General features: G+C 58.4%; 1 protein-coding gene across 1 annotated transcript in view; it reads left to right on the top strand.

Moving 5' to 3' along the window:
• Nucleotides 1-1435, top strand: part of DOK2 (docking protein 2) — a 1673-nt gene extending 238 nt beyond the window's left edge. The window contains exons 2-4 of the mRNA XM_053966266.1: nucleotides 16-290; nucleotides 363-1343; nucleotides 1385-1435. Coding sequence (XP_053822241.1) covers nucleotides 16-290; nucleotides 363-1211 — 1124 coding nt within the window. The 3' untranslated portion in view covers nucleotides 1212-1343; nucleotides 1385-1435. The remainder of the gene's footprint in view (nucleotides 1-15; nucleotides 291-362; nucleotides 1344-1384) is intronic.
• The last annotated feature ends 17069 nt before the right edge of the window (nucleotides 1436-18504 follow it).

Raw genomic sequence — 18504 nt, 5'->3', positions numbered from 1 at the left:
GGGACACGTGTCCAGCACCAGCAGTGTCCAGGGCTCTGGCCTGGGGGGTCACTCACGGCCCCTCTGTGCGGTGGGACACGTGTCCAGTGTCTGTCCTATCCATCCCAGCCGGCCTGGAGCAGGCGTTTGAGGTGACAGTGAGGGTGACGCCGCCATCGCAGCGCTGCCGCCTCCGCGGCCGCTGCATCCTGCGGGCGGGCGAGGAGGCGCTGGAGCTGTGGCACCCGCAGAGCCAGGAGCTGCTGTCCAGCTGGCCCTACCGCTTCCTGCGCCGCTTCGGCCGCGACAAGGTCAGTGCGCCGCGCCGAGGCCGGGCCGGCCGCGGGCCGGGCGCCGCGGGGACTGACCCCCGGCCTCCGCAGGTGACCTTCTCCTTCGAGGCCGGCCGGCGCTGCGCGTCCGGAGAGGGCAACTTCGAGTTCGACACCAGGCAGGGCAACGAGATCTTCCAGGCCATCGAGGCGGCCATCGAGGTCCAGCAGGGCCGCGGCGCCGAGGAGCCGCGCCGGGGGGGCCCCGCGGACGAAGCGCCGCGGCCGCTTGACCACGCCAGGCCGCCCGGGCGGGCACAGGGCCGCGAGTGCCCCTCCGGGGAGGCGAAGGTGCCCAAAGGGGAGGGGAAAGGGGTCAAGGGCAGGCTGGTGATGCCCCCCGGGGCCAGGGAGGCCGCGGCGCCGTTCCAGCCGTCGCGGGGCGCGGATTGTCCCTACGCCGAGCCCCTGGATTCCCTGCGCCGCGGGAACGCGGCCGCGCCGCCGGACAAGGGCCGGAGGCCGGCCGGTGCCAGGGTGGAGTGCGAGTACGCCGTCCCCTTCGACGCCGTCGCCAAGTCCTTCCTGGCGCGCCAGTTCGGTGGCCTGGGCTGTCCCCAGGAGGGGCTCCCCGAGCCCCCGAGCGGCCCCAGGGACGCGGGGGGCGGTCAGCAGCCCCCCGGCCGCCCCACGGCCCCCAAACCCGAGCACATCTACGACGAGCCCGAGGCTCTCTCGGGCCTCTCGCTGTACGACGAGCCCGAGGAGGTGAAGGGGGAGGCCTGGAGGCTGCAGGCGGCCCCCGAGGAGCCCCCCGGGCTCGCCTGTCCCTACGACGCCCAGCGCGACGACTACGCCGTCCCCACGCGGCCCTTCCTGCTGCAGGGCAAGGAGTGGCTCGGCGACTGCGACTATGACAACGTGGCCCTCAGGGTGGCCAAGAAGAGGAACCTGCAGTGAGCGGCAGCGGGGCGCAGGAGGAGGGGACGCCCCAAATGCCCCAGTGGGATTTTACCGTACCCCCAAAGCGAGACACCCCCACCCCACCCCCAGCTCAGCGCACCCGGGGCTGGCGAGGGGGCACAGCCGGGGGTGGCAGGGGACAGCCGGGGGTGGCAGGGGACAACCGCGAGGTGGCAAGGGACAGCCGCGAGGTGGCAAGGGACAGCCGCGAGGTGGCAGGGGACATCTGGAAGCGCTGGATGTGCCCACTGGAGGGCAGTGCGAGCCCACCGGAGCGGCGGTGCCCGGGCAGAGGGACCCCCGCGGGACCCCAAAGCCCGCTCGAGCAGCGGCTGCGCCCCGCTCGTCCCCCCGGGATGCGCTTCCAGAGGCGGCTGGAGCGGGAATGGCCTGGGGTGCTCAGCTGGGTGCGCTTCCCCAGGGATGGACATCCCAAATCCCCCAGGATGGACATCCCAAATCCCCCAGGATGGACATCCCAAATCCCCCAGGATGGACGTCCCAAATCCCACAGGATGGACAGCCCAAATTCTCAGGGATGGACATCCCAAACCCCCCAGGATGGACATCCCAAATGTCCCAGGATGGACATCCCAAACCCCCCAGGATGGACATCCCAAATGTCCCAGGATGGACATCCCAAATCCCACAGGATGGACATCCCAAATCCCACAGGATGGACATCCCAAACCCCCCAGGATGGACATCCCAAATGTCCCAGGATGGACATCCCAAATCCCACAGGATGGACATCCCAAATCCCACAGGATGGACATCCCAAATCCCCCAGGATGGACATCCCAAATGTCCCAGGATGGACATCCCAAATCCCACAGGATGGACATCCCAAATCCCCCAGGATGGACATCCCAAATTCCCAGGGATGCAGATCCCACTCCACAGCCCCCAGTGCTCCCAGTACATTCCAGTGCCATGGCAGGGCCCTGCCCAAAGCTCCCTCCCCCCCGCTCAGCAAACCCACAAATTCTGGCTGTTTCAGCCACGCTTTTGGTTTTAATTCTCTTCAAAAGTGCCCTTTCCAGCCCCTCGGAATTCCAGATGCAAAATTGGGCTTTGTTTTCATGGAGATTTTCACGGCTGGCTCCAGTCCTCCCAGTGCAAACCAGTACACAGCCTCTGGGTCATCCTCCTTTCCCTTTCCCTTTCCCTTTCCCTTTCCCTTTCCCTTTCCCTTTCCCTTTCCTTTCCCTTTCCCTTTCCCTTTCCCTTTCCCTTTCCCTTTCCTTCCCCCTTTTCCTTCCCCTTTTTCCTTTCCCTTTCCCTTTTCCCTTTTCCCTTTCCCTTTTTCTTTCCCTTTTTCCTTCCCTTCCCCTTTTCCCTTTCCCTTTTTCTTTCCCTTTTTCCTTTTTCCTTTTTCCTTTTCCCTTTTCCCTTTTCCCTTTTCCCTTTTCCCTTTTCCCTTTTCCCTTTTCCCTTCCCTTCCCTTCCTTCCCTTCCCTTCCCTTCCCTTCCCTCCCCTCCCCTCCCCTCCCCTCCCCTCCGGTTCATTTCCCGGATCCTGCGAATCCAGCGGGAGGGATTTAATGAGGCAAATTAAATGTTTTTTTTAATAAGAGACGCTGATTAAAGCTCTGGATCCATCGCTGCGTCCCGGGCGGGATTGGAGGGAATGGGATGCTCAGCTGGGATCCTGCTCCAGGGAAAAACACCTCAAAGTGGTCCAAAATAAAGGGAAAAGTCTCCAGCGGGATTTTCCACGTGGGATTAAGGAAAATCATGGAGCGAGGCAGAGCTGGAAGGGTTCAGGATGCACTGGGGGATGGGAGACGCTTCCCATCCTTTCCCAGCCCCATTGCTATGGAAAAATGGGATCATCCCCATCCATGCCTGGCTGGTTCCCATCTCCAGAGCCGTGGAGATCCAAAATCCCCGAGCTGGAAAAATGGGATCATCCCCATCCATGTCTGAGCTGGTTCCAATCTCCAGAGCTGGAGAGATCCAAAATCCCCGAACTGGAAAAATGGGATCATCCCCATCCATGCCTGGCTGGTTCCAATCTCCAGAGCTGGGAGATCCAAAATCCCTGAGCTGGAAAAATGGGATCATCCCCATCCATGTCTGAGCTGGTTCCCATTTCCAGAACCAGGGAAATCCAGGAGAATTCCCGAGCTGGAAAAATGGGATCATCCCCATCCATGCCTGGCTGGTTCCAATCTCCAGAACTGGGAGATCCAGGAGAATTCCCAAGCTGGAAAAATGGGATCATCCCCATCCATGTCTGAGCTGGTTCCAATCTCCAGAGCTGGGAGATCCAGAATTCCCGAGCTGGAAAAATGGGATCATCCCCATCCATGCCTGGCTGGTTCCAATCTCCAGAGCTGGAGAGATCCAAAATCCCCAAACTGGAAAAATGGGATCATCCCCATCCATGCCTGGCTGGTTCCAATCTCCAGAGCTGGGAGATCCAGGAGAATTCCCAAGCTGGAAAAATGGGATCATCCCCATCCATGCCCAGGCTGGCTCCCATTTCCAGAACCAGGGAGATCCAGGAGAATTCCCAAGCTGGAAAAATGGGATCATCCCCATCCATGCCCAGGCTGGCTCCCATTTCCAGAACCAGGGAGATCCAGGAGAATTCCCGAGCTGGAGCTGGGAACTCCTGGCAGCGCGGGGCCGTTCATCGGGAATCGATCGCTGGAGCACGTGTTATTATTAATTAATTAACGCTCATTAGCGGGTCATTCATTATTAATCGTTGTTAACACAACCCCCCCTTGTCCCGCTGCATCCCTGCTCCTTCCAGTTTTCCTTCATTTACCAAAGGAATGGAAACTCTTCCCAGGCTTCCCAATCCCGTCGGAATCCAGGGAATGCAGCATTGCTGGGAATGGCTCTGTAAAAACATGGAAACAATTCCCAAACTTCCCAATCCTGTGGGAATCCAGGGAATGTGGGATCACTGGGAATGATGCTCTAAAACCATGGAAACAATTCCCAAACTTCCCAATCTTTTGGGAAGCCAGGGAATGCAGGATAACTGGGAATAGTGGTGTAAAAACATGGAAACAATTCCCAAACTTCCCAATCCTACGGGAATCCAGGGAATGAGGGATCACTGTAAAAACATGGAAACACTTCCCAAACTTCCCAATCCTGTGGGAATCCAGGGAATGCAGGATTGCTGGGAATGATGCTGTAAAAACATGGAAACAATTCCCAAACTTCCCAATCCTGTGGGAATCCAGGGAATGAGGGATCACTGTAAAAACAAGGAAACACTTCCCAAACTTCCCAGCCCTGTGGGATTTGCAGTGGGATCATTGGGAATGGCACCGATCAAGTTTTAGCAGGGATCGGGGGAAATTCTGGGAATTTTGGTGCTGGAATTGCTTCCCCTGCCTGCCCCACCCCCCTGGATGGGGTTTAGAGTGGAAAAGGGCTCCTGGCCTGGAGAATTCCACCGGGAAAAACCCTTGGAAAGGCTCAGCGAGGGGGCTGGGCTGGGGGAAAATCAATGGAAAAGAGGGAGGGAAGAGCTTAAAGGCCAAATGGAGAGATTTAATCTGATTTGGGAATTATTGTCCTGATGGAATTATGCTGATTATGGATCATTTAGGAGCAGGGATAATCAAAACACGGATTTGTTCCGAGCTCCGAGGGGCTCCAAGCCTCTTCCCGGGGATGGAGAAGGGCAGGGAGCAGCATCCCAAGGGAAAACTGGGGAGGGGCAGAGCGAGGAAAAAGGGGAGTGGGGATCTCTGGGATGGGAAATCGGGGCAGAAAATGGGATGATCCCAAGGGAAAGCTGGGCACAGAGCAAGGAAAGTGGGATGAGGATGTGTCTGGGATGGAGCAGGAATGCAGCTCTGGGGAGAAAACTGGGAGAATCCCAAGGGAAAGCTGGCTGGGAGGGACAGAGAGGTGAGGGAGCGGGAATCTCCGGGATGGGGAGGAAAGGGGGAAAAAAGGATTGGGAACAGAGCAGGGATGCAGCCCTGTGGGAAAAACTGGGATGATCCCAAGGAAAAGATGGGCTGGAGAGGCAGAATGAGGAATGAGGGGTGTGGGAATCTCTGGGATGGAGAGGGAGGGGAATTAAGGATGGGGAAGCTGGCACAGAGCAAGGTGCAGCCCTGTGGAGAAAAATGGGATGATCCCAAGGGAAACTGCTCTGGAAAAGGCTCGGAGGGTCAGGGCATGGAAAGAGAGGAGGGGGAATCTTCAGGATGGAAAATTTAGATTGGGAACACACCAGGAGTGGAGAAAACTGGGATGATCCCAAGGGAAACTGCTCTGGAAAAGGCTCGGATGGTCGGGGCATGGACAGAGAGGAGGGGGGGTCTCCAGGATGGAAAATCTGGATTGGGAACAGACCAGAAGTGGAGAAAACTGGGATGATCCCAAGGGAAACTGCTCTGGAAAAGGCTCAGATGGTCAGGGCACGGAAAAAGGGAAGTGGGGATCTCCAGGATGGAGAGGATGGGAAATCTGGATTGGGAACAGACCAGGAGTGGAGAAAAATGGGATGATCCCAAGGGAAACTGCTCTGGAAAAGGCTCGGATGGTCGGGGCACAGAAAGAGGGGTGCAGGGATCTCCAGGATGGAAAATCTGGATTGGGAGCACACCAGGAGTGGAGAAAACCGGGATGATCCCAAGGGAAACTGCTCTGGAAAAGGCTCAGATGGTCAGGGCACAGAAAGAGGGGTGCAGGGATCTCCAGGATGGGGAAAACAGGGAACAAACCTGCTGAAAAGCAGCCTGGGGACGCTCCCCACGGCCTGGAGATGCCGCTCCCGTTTTTCCTGCGGCTCCTCGCAGCTCGTTTTCCCATTAGTGTCTCCTCGGATTAGGGATGCGCTCGCTCTCCCGCTCGGGCCGAATCCCAGGCGCCAGCAGGAGCTGGAAACTGCATTAGGGCCGTGCCAAGGAGCCCCTGATGCCATTAGGGGCGAGCATTAGAGGTGCTAAGTGACAAGGAGCTGGTCAGGCCGGGATTGATGGAAATCCCGCTCCCGGAGCCGGCAGGAGCAGGGCCCTTCATTCCGCAGAAATTGCTTAATTGGGAAGCTCTGGATTGTCTCCGCCTGCCTCGCTCCTGGAGCTCTGCAGCTCCTCGGGATGGGAGCGAGGAGAAGGTGGAGGCGGCAGAAAACTCCCAAATCCATCCATCCTGCTTCTCCTTGCCCCCTTGGCAGCTTGAGGGTTCCCAGAGCGGTCATTCCTGGGAATTCCAGCATTCCAGATGTGGGAAAAGCCAGGGTGATGGCTGTTGTGGGGACATTCTTCTTTCTCTCTCTCAGGATTTTTCATAGAGCAGCACAGAGGAAAGAAAGAGAAAATTTCTGCTCCTTGTTTTTCCCATGTGGAATGCGTCTGGAGAATTGTTTACCTGGGGTGATGCTTGGTTGGATCCTGGTGAGGATTGTTTGAACCTGATGGCCAATCCAAACCAACCCAATCCAATCCAATCCTATCCAATCCAATCCAATCCAATCCAACCCAATCCAACCCAACCCAATCCAAACCAATCCAATCCAACCCAATCCAATCCAATCCAGTCCGATCCAATCCAATCCAGTCCAATCCAATCCAATCCAACTGAGTCCAATCCAATCCAGTCCAACCCAATCCAATCCAATCCAATCCAATCCAACCCAATCCAACCCAACCCAACCCAATCCAATCCAATCCAATCCAACCCAATCCAATCAAATCCAATCCAATCCAATCCAACCCAACCCATCCAATCCAATCCAATCCAACCCAATCCAATCCAATCCAACCCAATCCAATCCAATCCAATCCAACCCAATCCAACCCAATCCAGTCCGACCCAATCCAATCTAATCCAATCCAATCCAATCCAATCCAATCCAATCCAATCCAATCCAGTCCAATCCAACCCAACCCAATCCAATCCAATCCAATCCAATCCAATCCAACCCAACTCAACCCAATCCAATCCAATCCAATCCAATCCAACCCAACCCAATCCAACCCAATCCAATCCAATCCAATCCAATCCAATCCAATCCACTTGTGGCTGGACTCTCAGAGAGGGTCACGAGTTGTGAGTTAGATTTGGTAGTTAGAAGTAGGTTTGTAGTTTTAGTATCTCCTTTAAATAGTATATTAATGTAATATAGCACAGTTATCATAAAGAACTCATTCATCCTTCTGAGCTGCAGTCACACATCAGCGTTTCTTCCCACCCGCTGCCCTGGAGGAGCCGGGCTCTTCCCTGCCCCGGGGCTGCGGCACAATTAGTCGGCGATCGCCGGGAGTCCGCAAAGCCGGGCTTTGTTGGGAAGGAAGCCGTAAAGCCGCGTGTCCGCAGCCGTAATTCCTTCATCCCGCATTGATCCCGCGGCCTCTGCTGCCCGCGGATCGGCCGGGGGTCGGGCTGGGCATCGATCCCGGGCACCTCGGGCAGGCCGGAGCATCCCTGACCCCTGCCCATGCTGGGAGGGAATTCCTGGGATCGTTCCAGCCTGGAGAATCCAAAACCCTGCTCTTCCCAGCAGGGAATTCCCGGGATCATTCCAGCCTGGACCATCCTCAACCCTGCTCTTTCCAGCAGGGAATTCCCAGCCTGATTCCAGCCTGGACCATCCTCAACCCTGCTCTTTCCAGCAGGGAATTCCCAGCCTGATTCCAGCCTGGAGCATCCAAAACCCTGCTCTTCCCAGCAGGGAATTCCCGGGATCATTCCAACCTGGACCATCCTCAACCCTGCTCTTTCCAGGAGGGAATTCCCAGCCTGATTCCAGCCTGGAGTATCCAAAACCCTGCTCTTCCCAGCAGGGAATTCCTGGGATCGTTCCAGCCTGGAGAAACCCTGATCCCTGCTCGTTCTGGCAGCAATTCCCAGATTAATCCCAGCCTGGAGAATCCCTGCTCCCTGCTCATTCTGGGAGCAATTCCCACTCTGATCCCAGCCTGGAGAATCCCTGCTCCCTGCTCATGCTGGCAGCAATTCCCAGATTCATCCCAGCCTGGCACATCCCTGATCCCTGCTCATGCTGGGAGCAATTCCCACTCTGATCCCAGCCTGGAGAATCCCTGATCCCTGCTCATTCTGGGAGCAATTCCCACTCTGATCCCAGCCTGGAGAATCCCTGATCCCAGCCTGGAGAATCCCTGATCCCAGCCTGGAGAATCCCTGATCCCTGCTCATTCTGGGACCGAATTCCCAGATTCATCCCAGCCTCTGTCCTCCCTTTCCTTCCCGCCCATATAAATACCTGGGAATATTTAGAATTATGGCTTTTTTGGGGGTAAAAAAAAAAAAAAAAAAAACCAAACCCACAGCTGCTGCTGCTGCAAGGGGCACATCCCAAATCCCACAGCACCAAACTCCCCGCTGAGGGATGCAGGGAAGGAGGGGAAGTTTGGGGGGGATCTGGGGAGATTGAGGGAGGCAGGAGGGCAGGGCCAGAGCCTCTCCCGCTGTGAGATCCCATGGGATGGGAGAGGAGAAGGAAAAGCCTGGATCGAAGGAGCAGCCGGAGTTGCTGCTGGGGACGCAAAGAGCTCGTTCCAAGGGTGTGGAAAAGCCTCTGGAAAGGCAATTTCCAGCTGGTTCTGGTCCAGGGAATCGCTGTTTTTATGGGGTTTTGCTGCCAGCTCCCATAAAAATTCCCAGATCCATGTTTCGTGCGGATTTTCTGCAGCCTCGCCGGGCTGGGGGTTCACGGGAGCAGGGGAAGGGTCCCCACCCCACCCCCAAATCCCTCCATGTCAAATTCCAGCGGGGAATATTTGATGGAGGCTACAACTGTGTGAGGACAGCCCCGGCTGGAGCCTGGGAAAACACCGGAGCTCCTTGGATCGTGCATCCAACGCCCCATTAATTAATTAATGATGGGAATCCCATTAACGGGATCATCCAGACCCTAATGCTGAGGAGAGGATGGATCCATATCCCGAGTTCCTGGCCCTGCTCCCCCATGTTTTAAAAGCCTGGCTGGAATCCCGGGATTTTTCCAAGCCTCCATCTCTCCCAAGTCTCCATGGAAGTGGATGCTTCGTGTGTTCCTTTGCCTCAATCCGCAGTGTTTGGACCGAAATAATGCTCCGTGTGCTTCCTTCCCGGAGCTGCTCCACGGGCGGATTTTGTCAGGAAATAAAAATATCCCAACACCCACCTGGCCAGGCTGAGGCTGCAGCAGAGAATTCACAATCCCACCCTCGGCACCGGGGGGAATTCTGCAGCCCGGAGAGGCTCTGGATTCCCAGAGAGGTGTCCAAAGCCAGGGGGGGACACTGGAGGTGCCCCTGCCCACGGCACTGGGTGGGATTTCAGGTCCTTCCATCCCAAACCATTCCTGGATTTTTTTTTTTTTTTTTTGTTTTCCCATCCCCTCCGTGGGTGCTGCAGGAGCAGCCCTGGACACCGGGAATCTGCTGGGCAGGAGGGACACAGGGAATGGCTTCCTACTGCCAGGGAACGGCGCTAGGTGGGATTTTGGGAAGGAATTCCTGCCTGGGAGGAATTCCCAGAGGAGCTGTGGCTGCCCCCGGAGCCCTGGAAGTGCCCAAGGCCAGGTTGGGATAATCTGGGATAGCGGGAGGTGTCGGGGTTGGGTCTGGCTGATCCCCAGAGTCCCTCCCAAGCCCAACCATTCCGGGGATTTGTTCTCCCGTCCCCCAGGAGCAGCCCTGGGTTTGCTGCAGTGCCAGGACACAGGGAATGGCTTCCCACTGCTAGATGGGATTTTGGGAAGGAATTCCTGCCTGGGAGGATGGTGAGGGAATTCCCAGAGCATTCCCAGGGAATTCCCAGAGAAGCTGCGGCTGCTCCATCCCTGGAAGTGCCCAAGGCCAGCTTGGGATAACCTGGGATCATGGAATGTGTCCCTGAGCGGGGAATGAGACGGGATTTAAGATCTCCTCCCACCCAAACCATTCCAGGGCCGCCGCACTTCCCATCGGGGAGCGCTCCGGGACGGATCCGCTCCCTCCGTGCCCCGGGGCGATCCCTGCGCCCGCGCGCGCCCGGAGTCACCTTTCCCGGGATCTCCGCAGAGCCGGGAAGCGGCGGGATTCCCACCTCTCCTGGCGGAGGGGGAGCCAATTAGCGGCAGCTGGTGAGAGCTGGGAATTATTATTAATTTCCGAGCGAGCATATGCTGCGTGTCAGCGACGCCCGTGCCGTGGCAGAAGGGCCCAGCCCGTCCAGATGGCTCAGCCTGCCTTGGGAATGGCTCGTGCCCGTTCCAGCAAATTCCCAGCCTGATCCCAGCCCGATCCCAGCCTGGAGAATCCCTGATCCCTGCTCATGCTGGGACTGAATTCCCAGATTAATCCCAGCCTGATCCCAGCCTGGAGAATCCCCGATTCCCGCTCATTTTGGCAGCAATTCCCAGTCTGATTCCAGCCTGATCCCAGCCTGGAGAATCCCTGATCCCTGCTCGTTCTGGGACTGAATTCCCAGATTAATCCCAGCCTGATCCCAGCCTGGAGAATCCCTGATTCCCGCTCATTTTGGCAGCAATTCCCAGTCTGATTCCAGCCTGATCCCAGCCTGGAGAATCCCTGATCCCTGCTCATGCTGGGACTCAATTCCCAGATTAATCCCAGAGCATCCCAAAGCATCCCAAAAGCATCCTTGATCCCTGCTCATTTTGGCAGCAATTCCCAGCCTGATCCCAGCCTGGAGAATCCCTGATCCCTGCTCATGCTGGGACTGAATTCCCAGATTAATCCCAGCCTGGAGAATCCCCGATTCCTGCTCATTTTGGCAGCAATTCCCAGTCTGATTCCAGCCTGATCCCAGCCTGGAGAATCCCTGATCCCTGCTCATGCTGGGACTCAATTCCCAGATTAATCCCAGAGCATCCCAAAGCATCCCAAAAGCATCCTTGATCCCTGCTCATTTTGGCAGCAATTCCCAGCCTGATCCCAGCCTGGAGAATCCCTGATTCCTGCTCATGCTGGGACTGAATTCCCACTCTGATCCCAGCCTGATCCCAGCCCAGAGAATCCCTGATCCCAGCCCGGAGAATCCCTGATCCCTGCACGTTCTGGGAGCAATTCCCACTCTGATCCCAGCCTGATCCCAGCCCGGAGAATCCCTGATCCCAGCCCGGAGAATCCCTGATCCCTGCTCATTCTGGCAGCAATCCCCACTCTGATCCCAGCATGGATTTTCCTTTGGGCATCTCCATCCCCAATTTCCATCAAGACCCTTTCCCTTGGGAATTCTGCCGAGATTTCCCCGCTTTTCCCCATCTTTTAGCGACAGCAGTGGACGGAATGAATTCCTTGAAGGGTGCCCCGAGATCATCCCGCAGGAATATTCCGGGATGTCCGGATTAACAACCCCACACCCTCCCGCGTGGAGCATCCCCCCCGGCCGCACCCAGATTCCCGAATTTGAGGGAACCGCGGAGCTTTTCATCCCCCGGGAGCTCCGGGAAGGCGGCGGCGGGATCGTCACCGTCCCTTTAAATCCCGCGGCTGGAATCGGCAGCGAAACCTCTCCAGGGAAGAGGGGTAAAAATAACTCCGGGGCTCCGGCAAGGGCAGGGCCGAGCGCGCGTTATAAATAGGAATAATTAATTATTCCAGCGGGGACAGGGCGCTTAATGAGGGCTTGGAAGATTCCCGGCGTGGAGCGACGGCATCCGGGGCCCTGGGAAGGTCCTGGGAAGGTCCTGGGAAGGTTCTGGGAAGGTTCTGGGAAGATTCTGGGAAGATCCAGGGCGGGATGGGAGCGCTGGGTGTGGCTGCGGGCACGGGGGTGCTGGGAGGGCAGGAGGAGGATGAGGAGGAGGAGGAAGGAGCTGCTCCGTGCCAGGGAAAGAACAACCCCGGGATCTGAATTCCAGCCCTGCCCCTTGTGTCCCGCAGCTGCGGGCGGCGCTCCGGTTTAATTCCCGTTTTTAATTAAAGCGGGAATTGTTGCGGGTCCGGCTGGGGAGGGGCTGCCCCGTGCCCTCCCCCGGGATGTGCCCGCTGCTCCGGGGCTCTGGAATGCCGGGGCCCGGCGCTCCCCACCCGGGGCTGCTCCAGCTGAAAAAAAAACGGGGAAGAAAAAGAGGGTTTGGGAGGAGCGGAAGGTGGGGCTGTGGAGAGGACAGGGCAGATCCGTGGGGTGGGGCAGATCCACAGGGATGGGGCAGATCCGTGGGGTGGGGCAGATCCGTGGGGTGGGATGGGGCAGATCCGTGGGGTGGGATGGGGCAGATCCGTGGGGTGGGGCAGATCCATGGGATGGGGCAGATCCATGGGATGGGATGGGGCAGATCCGTGGGGTGGGGCAGATCCATGGGGTGGGGCAGATCCACAGGGATGGGGCAGATCCATGGGGTGGGGTGGGGCAGATCCATGGAGTGGGGCAGATCCATGGGGTGGGATGGGGCAGATCCATGGGGTGGGGCAGATCCGTGGGGTGGGGCAGATCCATGGGGTGGGGCAGATCCACAGGGATGGGGCAGATCCATGGGGTGGGGTGGGGCAGATCCATGGGGTGGGGCAGATCCATGGGGTGGGGTGGGGCAGATCCATGGGGTGGGGCAGATCCATGGGGCGGGGCAGATCCATGGGGTGGGGTGGGGCAGCTCCACCTCCCTCCTGCCCCTCACCCCGGATCCAGGCCGGGAAAGCCCCGGCCCGCCGCGGGTGCGGCCCCATGAAATAAAACACGGGAGGGATGATGGGGAATGATGGAGAAACACCGGGGCACCGAAGGAGCAGAAGCTTCCAGGTGGAGCCTTTTCCTTGGATCTCCTCGGCTCCCAACCCTTCCAGGGGGGACGCCGGCAGGAGCCTGAAGGATCTGAGCACGGCGGGGGGGAGCTCATTGCACCAAATTCCCAAGGTGTGGGGCTCCAAAAGCGCCGCTCCCAGATTTCCTGAGCCCCGGGGAGAGGCCGATCCACGGAGCAGCTCCCGATGGTGCTGAGCCAGCCGGGAGATGATTCACGGCCCCGGCGCGGCCGCGCGTTTGTGCAGAAGGAAGCAATAATGGAGATGAAGCAAGGCCGTCGTCTCCGCGGGATTTATGGAGCGCAGCCGCAGCTCCCGACCTTCCGGGCTCTCCCCCCGCATCCCGCAGGGCTCAGCTCCCGCTTCCCCCCAGCCCCGGCTTCTCCTGGGAAGATGCAACCCGGGGGAAATGGGAGCTGAGGTCCTGAGTGCCCTTTGTTTCGGGATGAGGAGTGGCCGGGAAGGGAGCGGGGTGAGAGCTGATGGAATGCTGATCCCGTTGGAACCGGGATTGGGATGGAGGAGCACAGAGAGATCATGGAATGCTGATCCCGTTGGAACCGGGATTGGGATGGAGGAGCACAGAGAGGAGATCATGGAATGCTGATCCCGTTGGAACCGGGATTGGGATGGAGGAGCACAGAGAGGAGATCATGGAATGCTGATCCCGTTGGAACCGGGATTGGGATGGAGGAGCACAGAGAGGAGCTCATGGAATGCTGATCCCGTTGGAACCGGGATTGGGATGGAGGAGCACAGTGAGGAGATCATGGAATGCTGATCCCGTTGGAACCGGGATTGGGATGGAGGAGCACAGAGAGGAGCTCATGGAATGCTGATCCCGTTGGAATTGGGATGGAGGAGCGCAGAGAGCAGCTCATGGAATGCTGATCCCATTGGAATTGGGATGGAGGAGCACAGTGAGGAGATCATGGAATGCTGATCCCGTTGGAACCGGGATTGGGATGGAGGAGCACAGTGAGGAGATCATGGAATGCTGATCCCGTTGGAACCGGGATTGGGATGGAGGAGCACAGTGAGGAGATAATGGAATGCTGATCCCGTTGGAACCGGGATGGAGGAGCACAGGGAGCAGCTCATGGAATGCTGATCCCATTGGAATTGGGATTGGGATGGAGGAGCACAGGGAGCAGCTCATGGAATGCTGATCCCATTGGAATTGGGATTGGGATGGAGGAGCACAGGGAGCAGCTCATGGAATGCTGATCCCATTGGAACCGGGATGGAGGAGCACAGAGAGGAGCTCATGGAATGCTGATCCCGTTGGAACCGGGATGGAGGAGCGCAGAGAGCAGCTCATGGAATGCTGATCCTGTTTGAACCAGGATTGGGATGGAGGAGCACAGGGAGCAGCTCATGGAATGCTGATCCTGTTTGAACCAGGATTGGGATGGAGCAGCCTGGCAGGGAGGGAAGGAGGAGGGGAGGGTGAAAGCTCATGGAATGCTGATCCCATTGGAACGAGGAGCAGGATGGAGCAGCCTGGCAGGGAGGGAAGGAGGAGGAGGGCAGGGTGAAAGCTCATGGAATGCTGATCCCGTTGGAACCAGGACCGGGATGAGCAGCCTGGCAGGGCAGGAAGGCCCAGGGAAGCACAGGGAGCAGCTCATGGAATGCTGATCCCGTTGGAACCGGGATTGGGATGGAGGAGCACAGTGAGGAGATCATGGAATGCTGATCCCGTTGGAACCAGGACCGGGATGAGCAGCCTGGCAGGGCAGCACTGGGGAGTGTCGGGATGAGCCTGTGCATCAGCACCCGCAGTAATCGAGTTACAAACTCCATCAGTGACTCACAGCTCCACTTTTCCATCATTCCAGGCTCATGGACACCCCAGACTCCCGTCTGTTTCCAATTAGCCCGGCTCTGCTGGCCCCGTGCCAACGTGATTTGTGCTCTCATCATCCTCGCCACACAGCCCCAAGGAAAAATGGGGAATGGAATCGTGGAATCTCAGCAAAAAAATCCCTGGGCAGGGACCCCTCCCCTGGGCAGGGACCCCTCCCTGGGCAGGGACCCCTCCCTCCATCCCGGGATGCTCCAAGCCCCATCCAGCCTGGCCTGGGACGCTGCCGTGCCCGAGGTTTGGGCACCCCATGGATGGAGCCCCTCGAGCTCTGCGGGGATGAGGAGAGCCTGGAATGGGATCTGGAATGGGACCCTGGTCCTGCAGGAACCAGCAGAGCTGCCCCAAATTCCCATCCCCACTGCTTTTCCCCTTCCAGCCCAACCATTCCGGGGATTTCTTTTCCCATCCCCCAGGAGCAGCCCTGGGTTTGCTGCAGTGCCAGGACACAGGGAATGGCTTCCCACTGCTAGATGGGATTTTGGGAAGGAATTCCTGCCTGGGAGGATGGTGAGGGAATTCTCAGAGCATTCCCAGGGAATTCCCCGAGAAGCTGCGGCTGCTCCATCCCTGGAAGTGCCCAAGGCCAGCTTGGGATAACCTGGGATCATGGAATGTGTCCCTGCGCGGGGAATGAGACGGGATTTAAGATCTCCTCCCACCCAAACCATTCCAGGGCCGCCGCACTTCCCATCCGGGAGCCCACTCCCGAGGAGCTGATTCCCGTTTTTCCCGGAGAGTGCAGCGCTCCCTGGTTACACTTTAACCTCGATCCCATTACTGCAGCATTATTGTCATCCCTTCCCTGTCCCCAAAGCCCCGTTAGTGCCAGGCCCGGCCCCTCCTCCTGCCCTCACCCCCCTCTCCAGGGCTCCTCGCTCCCTTCCTCCTGGATTATCGATCCCAAATCCCCCTCGAGGGGCTCTGCTCCGTTACTGCTCCATTTCTCCCCACTGCTGTGTCTGCACATCCCCCAATCCCAACAATCCCACAGCGTTCCCCCTCCCCCTGCGTCCAACAGGAGCACGGAGCGCCGGGATTGGGAATTCCAGGGGTTTGTGAGCAAAGAGGATAGAGGAATGGGGGGAAACGAGCCGGGAATGGGGTTTGGAGCGGGACTGGGGTGTTCATACCTCAGGGAGGGGCTGAGGGATCCAGGAATGCGGGAAAACGAGCCGGGAATGGGGTTTGGAGCAGGATTAGGGGGTTCATACCCCAGACAGGGGATATGGAACCGAGGAATGGGGGAAAAATGAGCCGGGAATGGGGTTTGGAGAAGGATTAGGGGGTTCATAACACGGGGAGGGGACGTGGAACCGAGGAATGGGGGAAACCGAGCTGGGAATGGGGTTTGGAGCAGGACTGGGGTGTTCATACCGCAGATAGGGGGTGCAGGATACAGGAATGGGGGGAAAACGAGCCGGGAATGGGGTTTGGAGAAGGAATATGGTGCTCACATCACAGGAATGGGGTTTGGAGCAGGATTAGGGTGCTCACATCACAGGGATGGGGTTTGGAGAAGGAATATGGTGCTCACATCACAGGAATGGGGTTTGGAGCAGGATTAGGGTGCTCACACCACGGGGATGGGGTTTAGAGCAGGATTAGGGTGCTCACACCGTGGGGATGGAGTTTGGAGCAGGATTAGGGTGCTCACACCACGGGGATGGGCTCTGGAGCAGGATTAGGGTGCTCACACCACGGGGATGGGGTTTGGACGGGGATTAGGGTGCTCACACCACGGGGATGGGGTTTAGAGCAGGATTAGGGTGCTCACACCACGGGGATGGGCTCTGGAGCAGGATTAGGGTGCTCACACCACGGGGATGGGGTTTGGACGGGGATTAGGGTGCTCACACCACGGGGATGGGGTTTAGAGCAGGATTAGGGTGCTCACATCACAGGGATGGGGTTTGGAGCAGGATTAGGGTGCTCACACCACGGGGATGGGGTTTGGACGGGGATTAGGGTGCTCACACCACAGGGATGGGGTTTGGAGCAGGATTAGGGTGCTCACACCACAGGGATGGGGTTTGGAGCAGGATTAGGGTGCTCACATCACAGGGATGGGGTTTGGAGCAGGATTAGGGTGCTCACACCACGGGGATGGGGTTTGGAGCGGGATTAGGGTGCTCACATCACAGGGATGGGGTTTGGAGCAGGATTAGGGTGCTCACATCACGGGGATGGGCTCTGGAGCAGGATTAGGGTGCTCACACCACGGGGATGGGGTTTGGACGGGGATTAGGGTGCTCACACCACGGGGATGGGGTTTGGACGGGGATTAGGGTGCTCACACCACGGGGATGGGGTTTGGAGCAGGATTAGGGTGCTCACACCACGGGGATGGGGTTTGGACGGGGATTAGGGTGCTCACACCACGGGGATGGGGTTTGGAGCAGGATTAGGGTGCTCACACCACAGGGATGGGGTTTGGAGCAGGATTAGGGTGCTCACATCACAGGGATGGGGTTTGGAGCAGGATTAGGGTGCTCACACCACGGGGATGGGGTTTGGACGGGGATTAGGGTGCTCACACCACAGGGATGGGGTTTGGAGCAGGATTAGGGTGCTCACACCACAGGGATGGGGTTTGGAGCAGGATTAGGGTGCTCACATCACAGGGATGGGGTTTGGAGCAGGATTAGGGTGCTCACACCACGGGGATGGGGTTTGGAGCGGGATTAGGGTGCTCACATCACAGGGATGGGGTTTGGAGCAGGATTAGGGTGCTCACATCACGGGGATGGGCTCTGGAGCAGGATTAGGGTGCTCACACCACGGGGATGGGGTTTGGACGGGGATTAGGGTGCTCACACCACGGGGATGGGGTTTGGACGGGGATTAGGGTGCTCACACCACGGGGATGGGGTTTAGAGCAGGATTAGGGTGCTCACATCACAGGGATGGGGTTTGGAGCAGGATTAGGGTGCTCACACCGCCGACAGGGGATGCGGGATGCAGGAATGGGGGGAAAACACGCCGGGGATGGGCTCTGGAGCAGGAGCAGCGCGTTCACAGCGCGGACGGGCAGCGCCCTGCTCGCCCACGCCGCTTTCCCCTCCACCAGCGCAGCCCGCAGCTGCTCCCGCAGGCCCCGGCAGCGCCCGGGATGCGGCAGGGAAGATTAGGGCTGCTTCCTTTTCGCCGGCGAGGAGCGTAATCCCCGCTTTGAAAGGCGCATCCTGCGCTTGATGCTCCCTGACATTAATATTATCATCCGCGAGCAGCCGCAGAGCCCGGCTGTCGCCTGCGATTAGGGCGCTGACACAGATCGGTGCAAGATTTCACAGGCGCCTCATTACGGCTGACTCGGCTTATATAACTCATCTTGCATAAAGCTGGCACCCGCCGGAGCTGCTCCGCCGCCCGGGCCCGCCGGGTGCTCGCCACGGCGGCTTCGGGGCGCTTCGAGGCCACCGAGCGCTCCCTCCCCGCGCTGAGAGGGGTGCGGGGAGGGTTCGGGGCTCCGGGGCTGCGCTGGGAGGGGAGGGGCTGCGAGGGAATTGGAGCAGGGTTGGGAAGGGTTAAAGGGTGGCCAGAGCATCGGAGGGGTGAAAGGAGCCCCCCAAAATGCCCCCCAAAATCCTCTGCAGAGTCAGAGTGGTTAGAGAAGGATCTTTCAGGGGATGCCGCAGGTTTGGGGGGGTTAAAGGATCTCCAGAGCCCTGGAACAGTGAAAGGAGCCCCCCAAAATCCTCTGCAGAGTCAGAGTGGTTAGAGAAGGATCTTTCAGGGGGATGTAACA

The sequence above is a fragment of the Vidua chalybeata genome, chromosome 28 (assembly GCF_026979565.1).
Source record: "Vidua chalybeata isolate OUT-0048 chromosome 28, bVidCha1 merged haplotype, whole genome shotgun sequence".
NCBI lineage: Eukaryota > Metazoa > Chordata > Aves > Passeriformes > Viduidae > Vidua > Vidua chalybeata.
The sequence above is the reverse complement of the archived record's forward strand: the minus strand, read 5'-3'. Positions and strand labels throughout refer to the sequence as shown.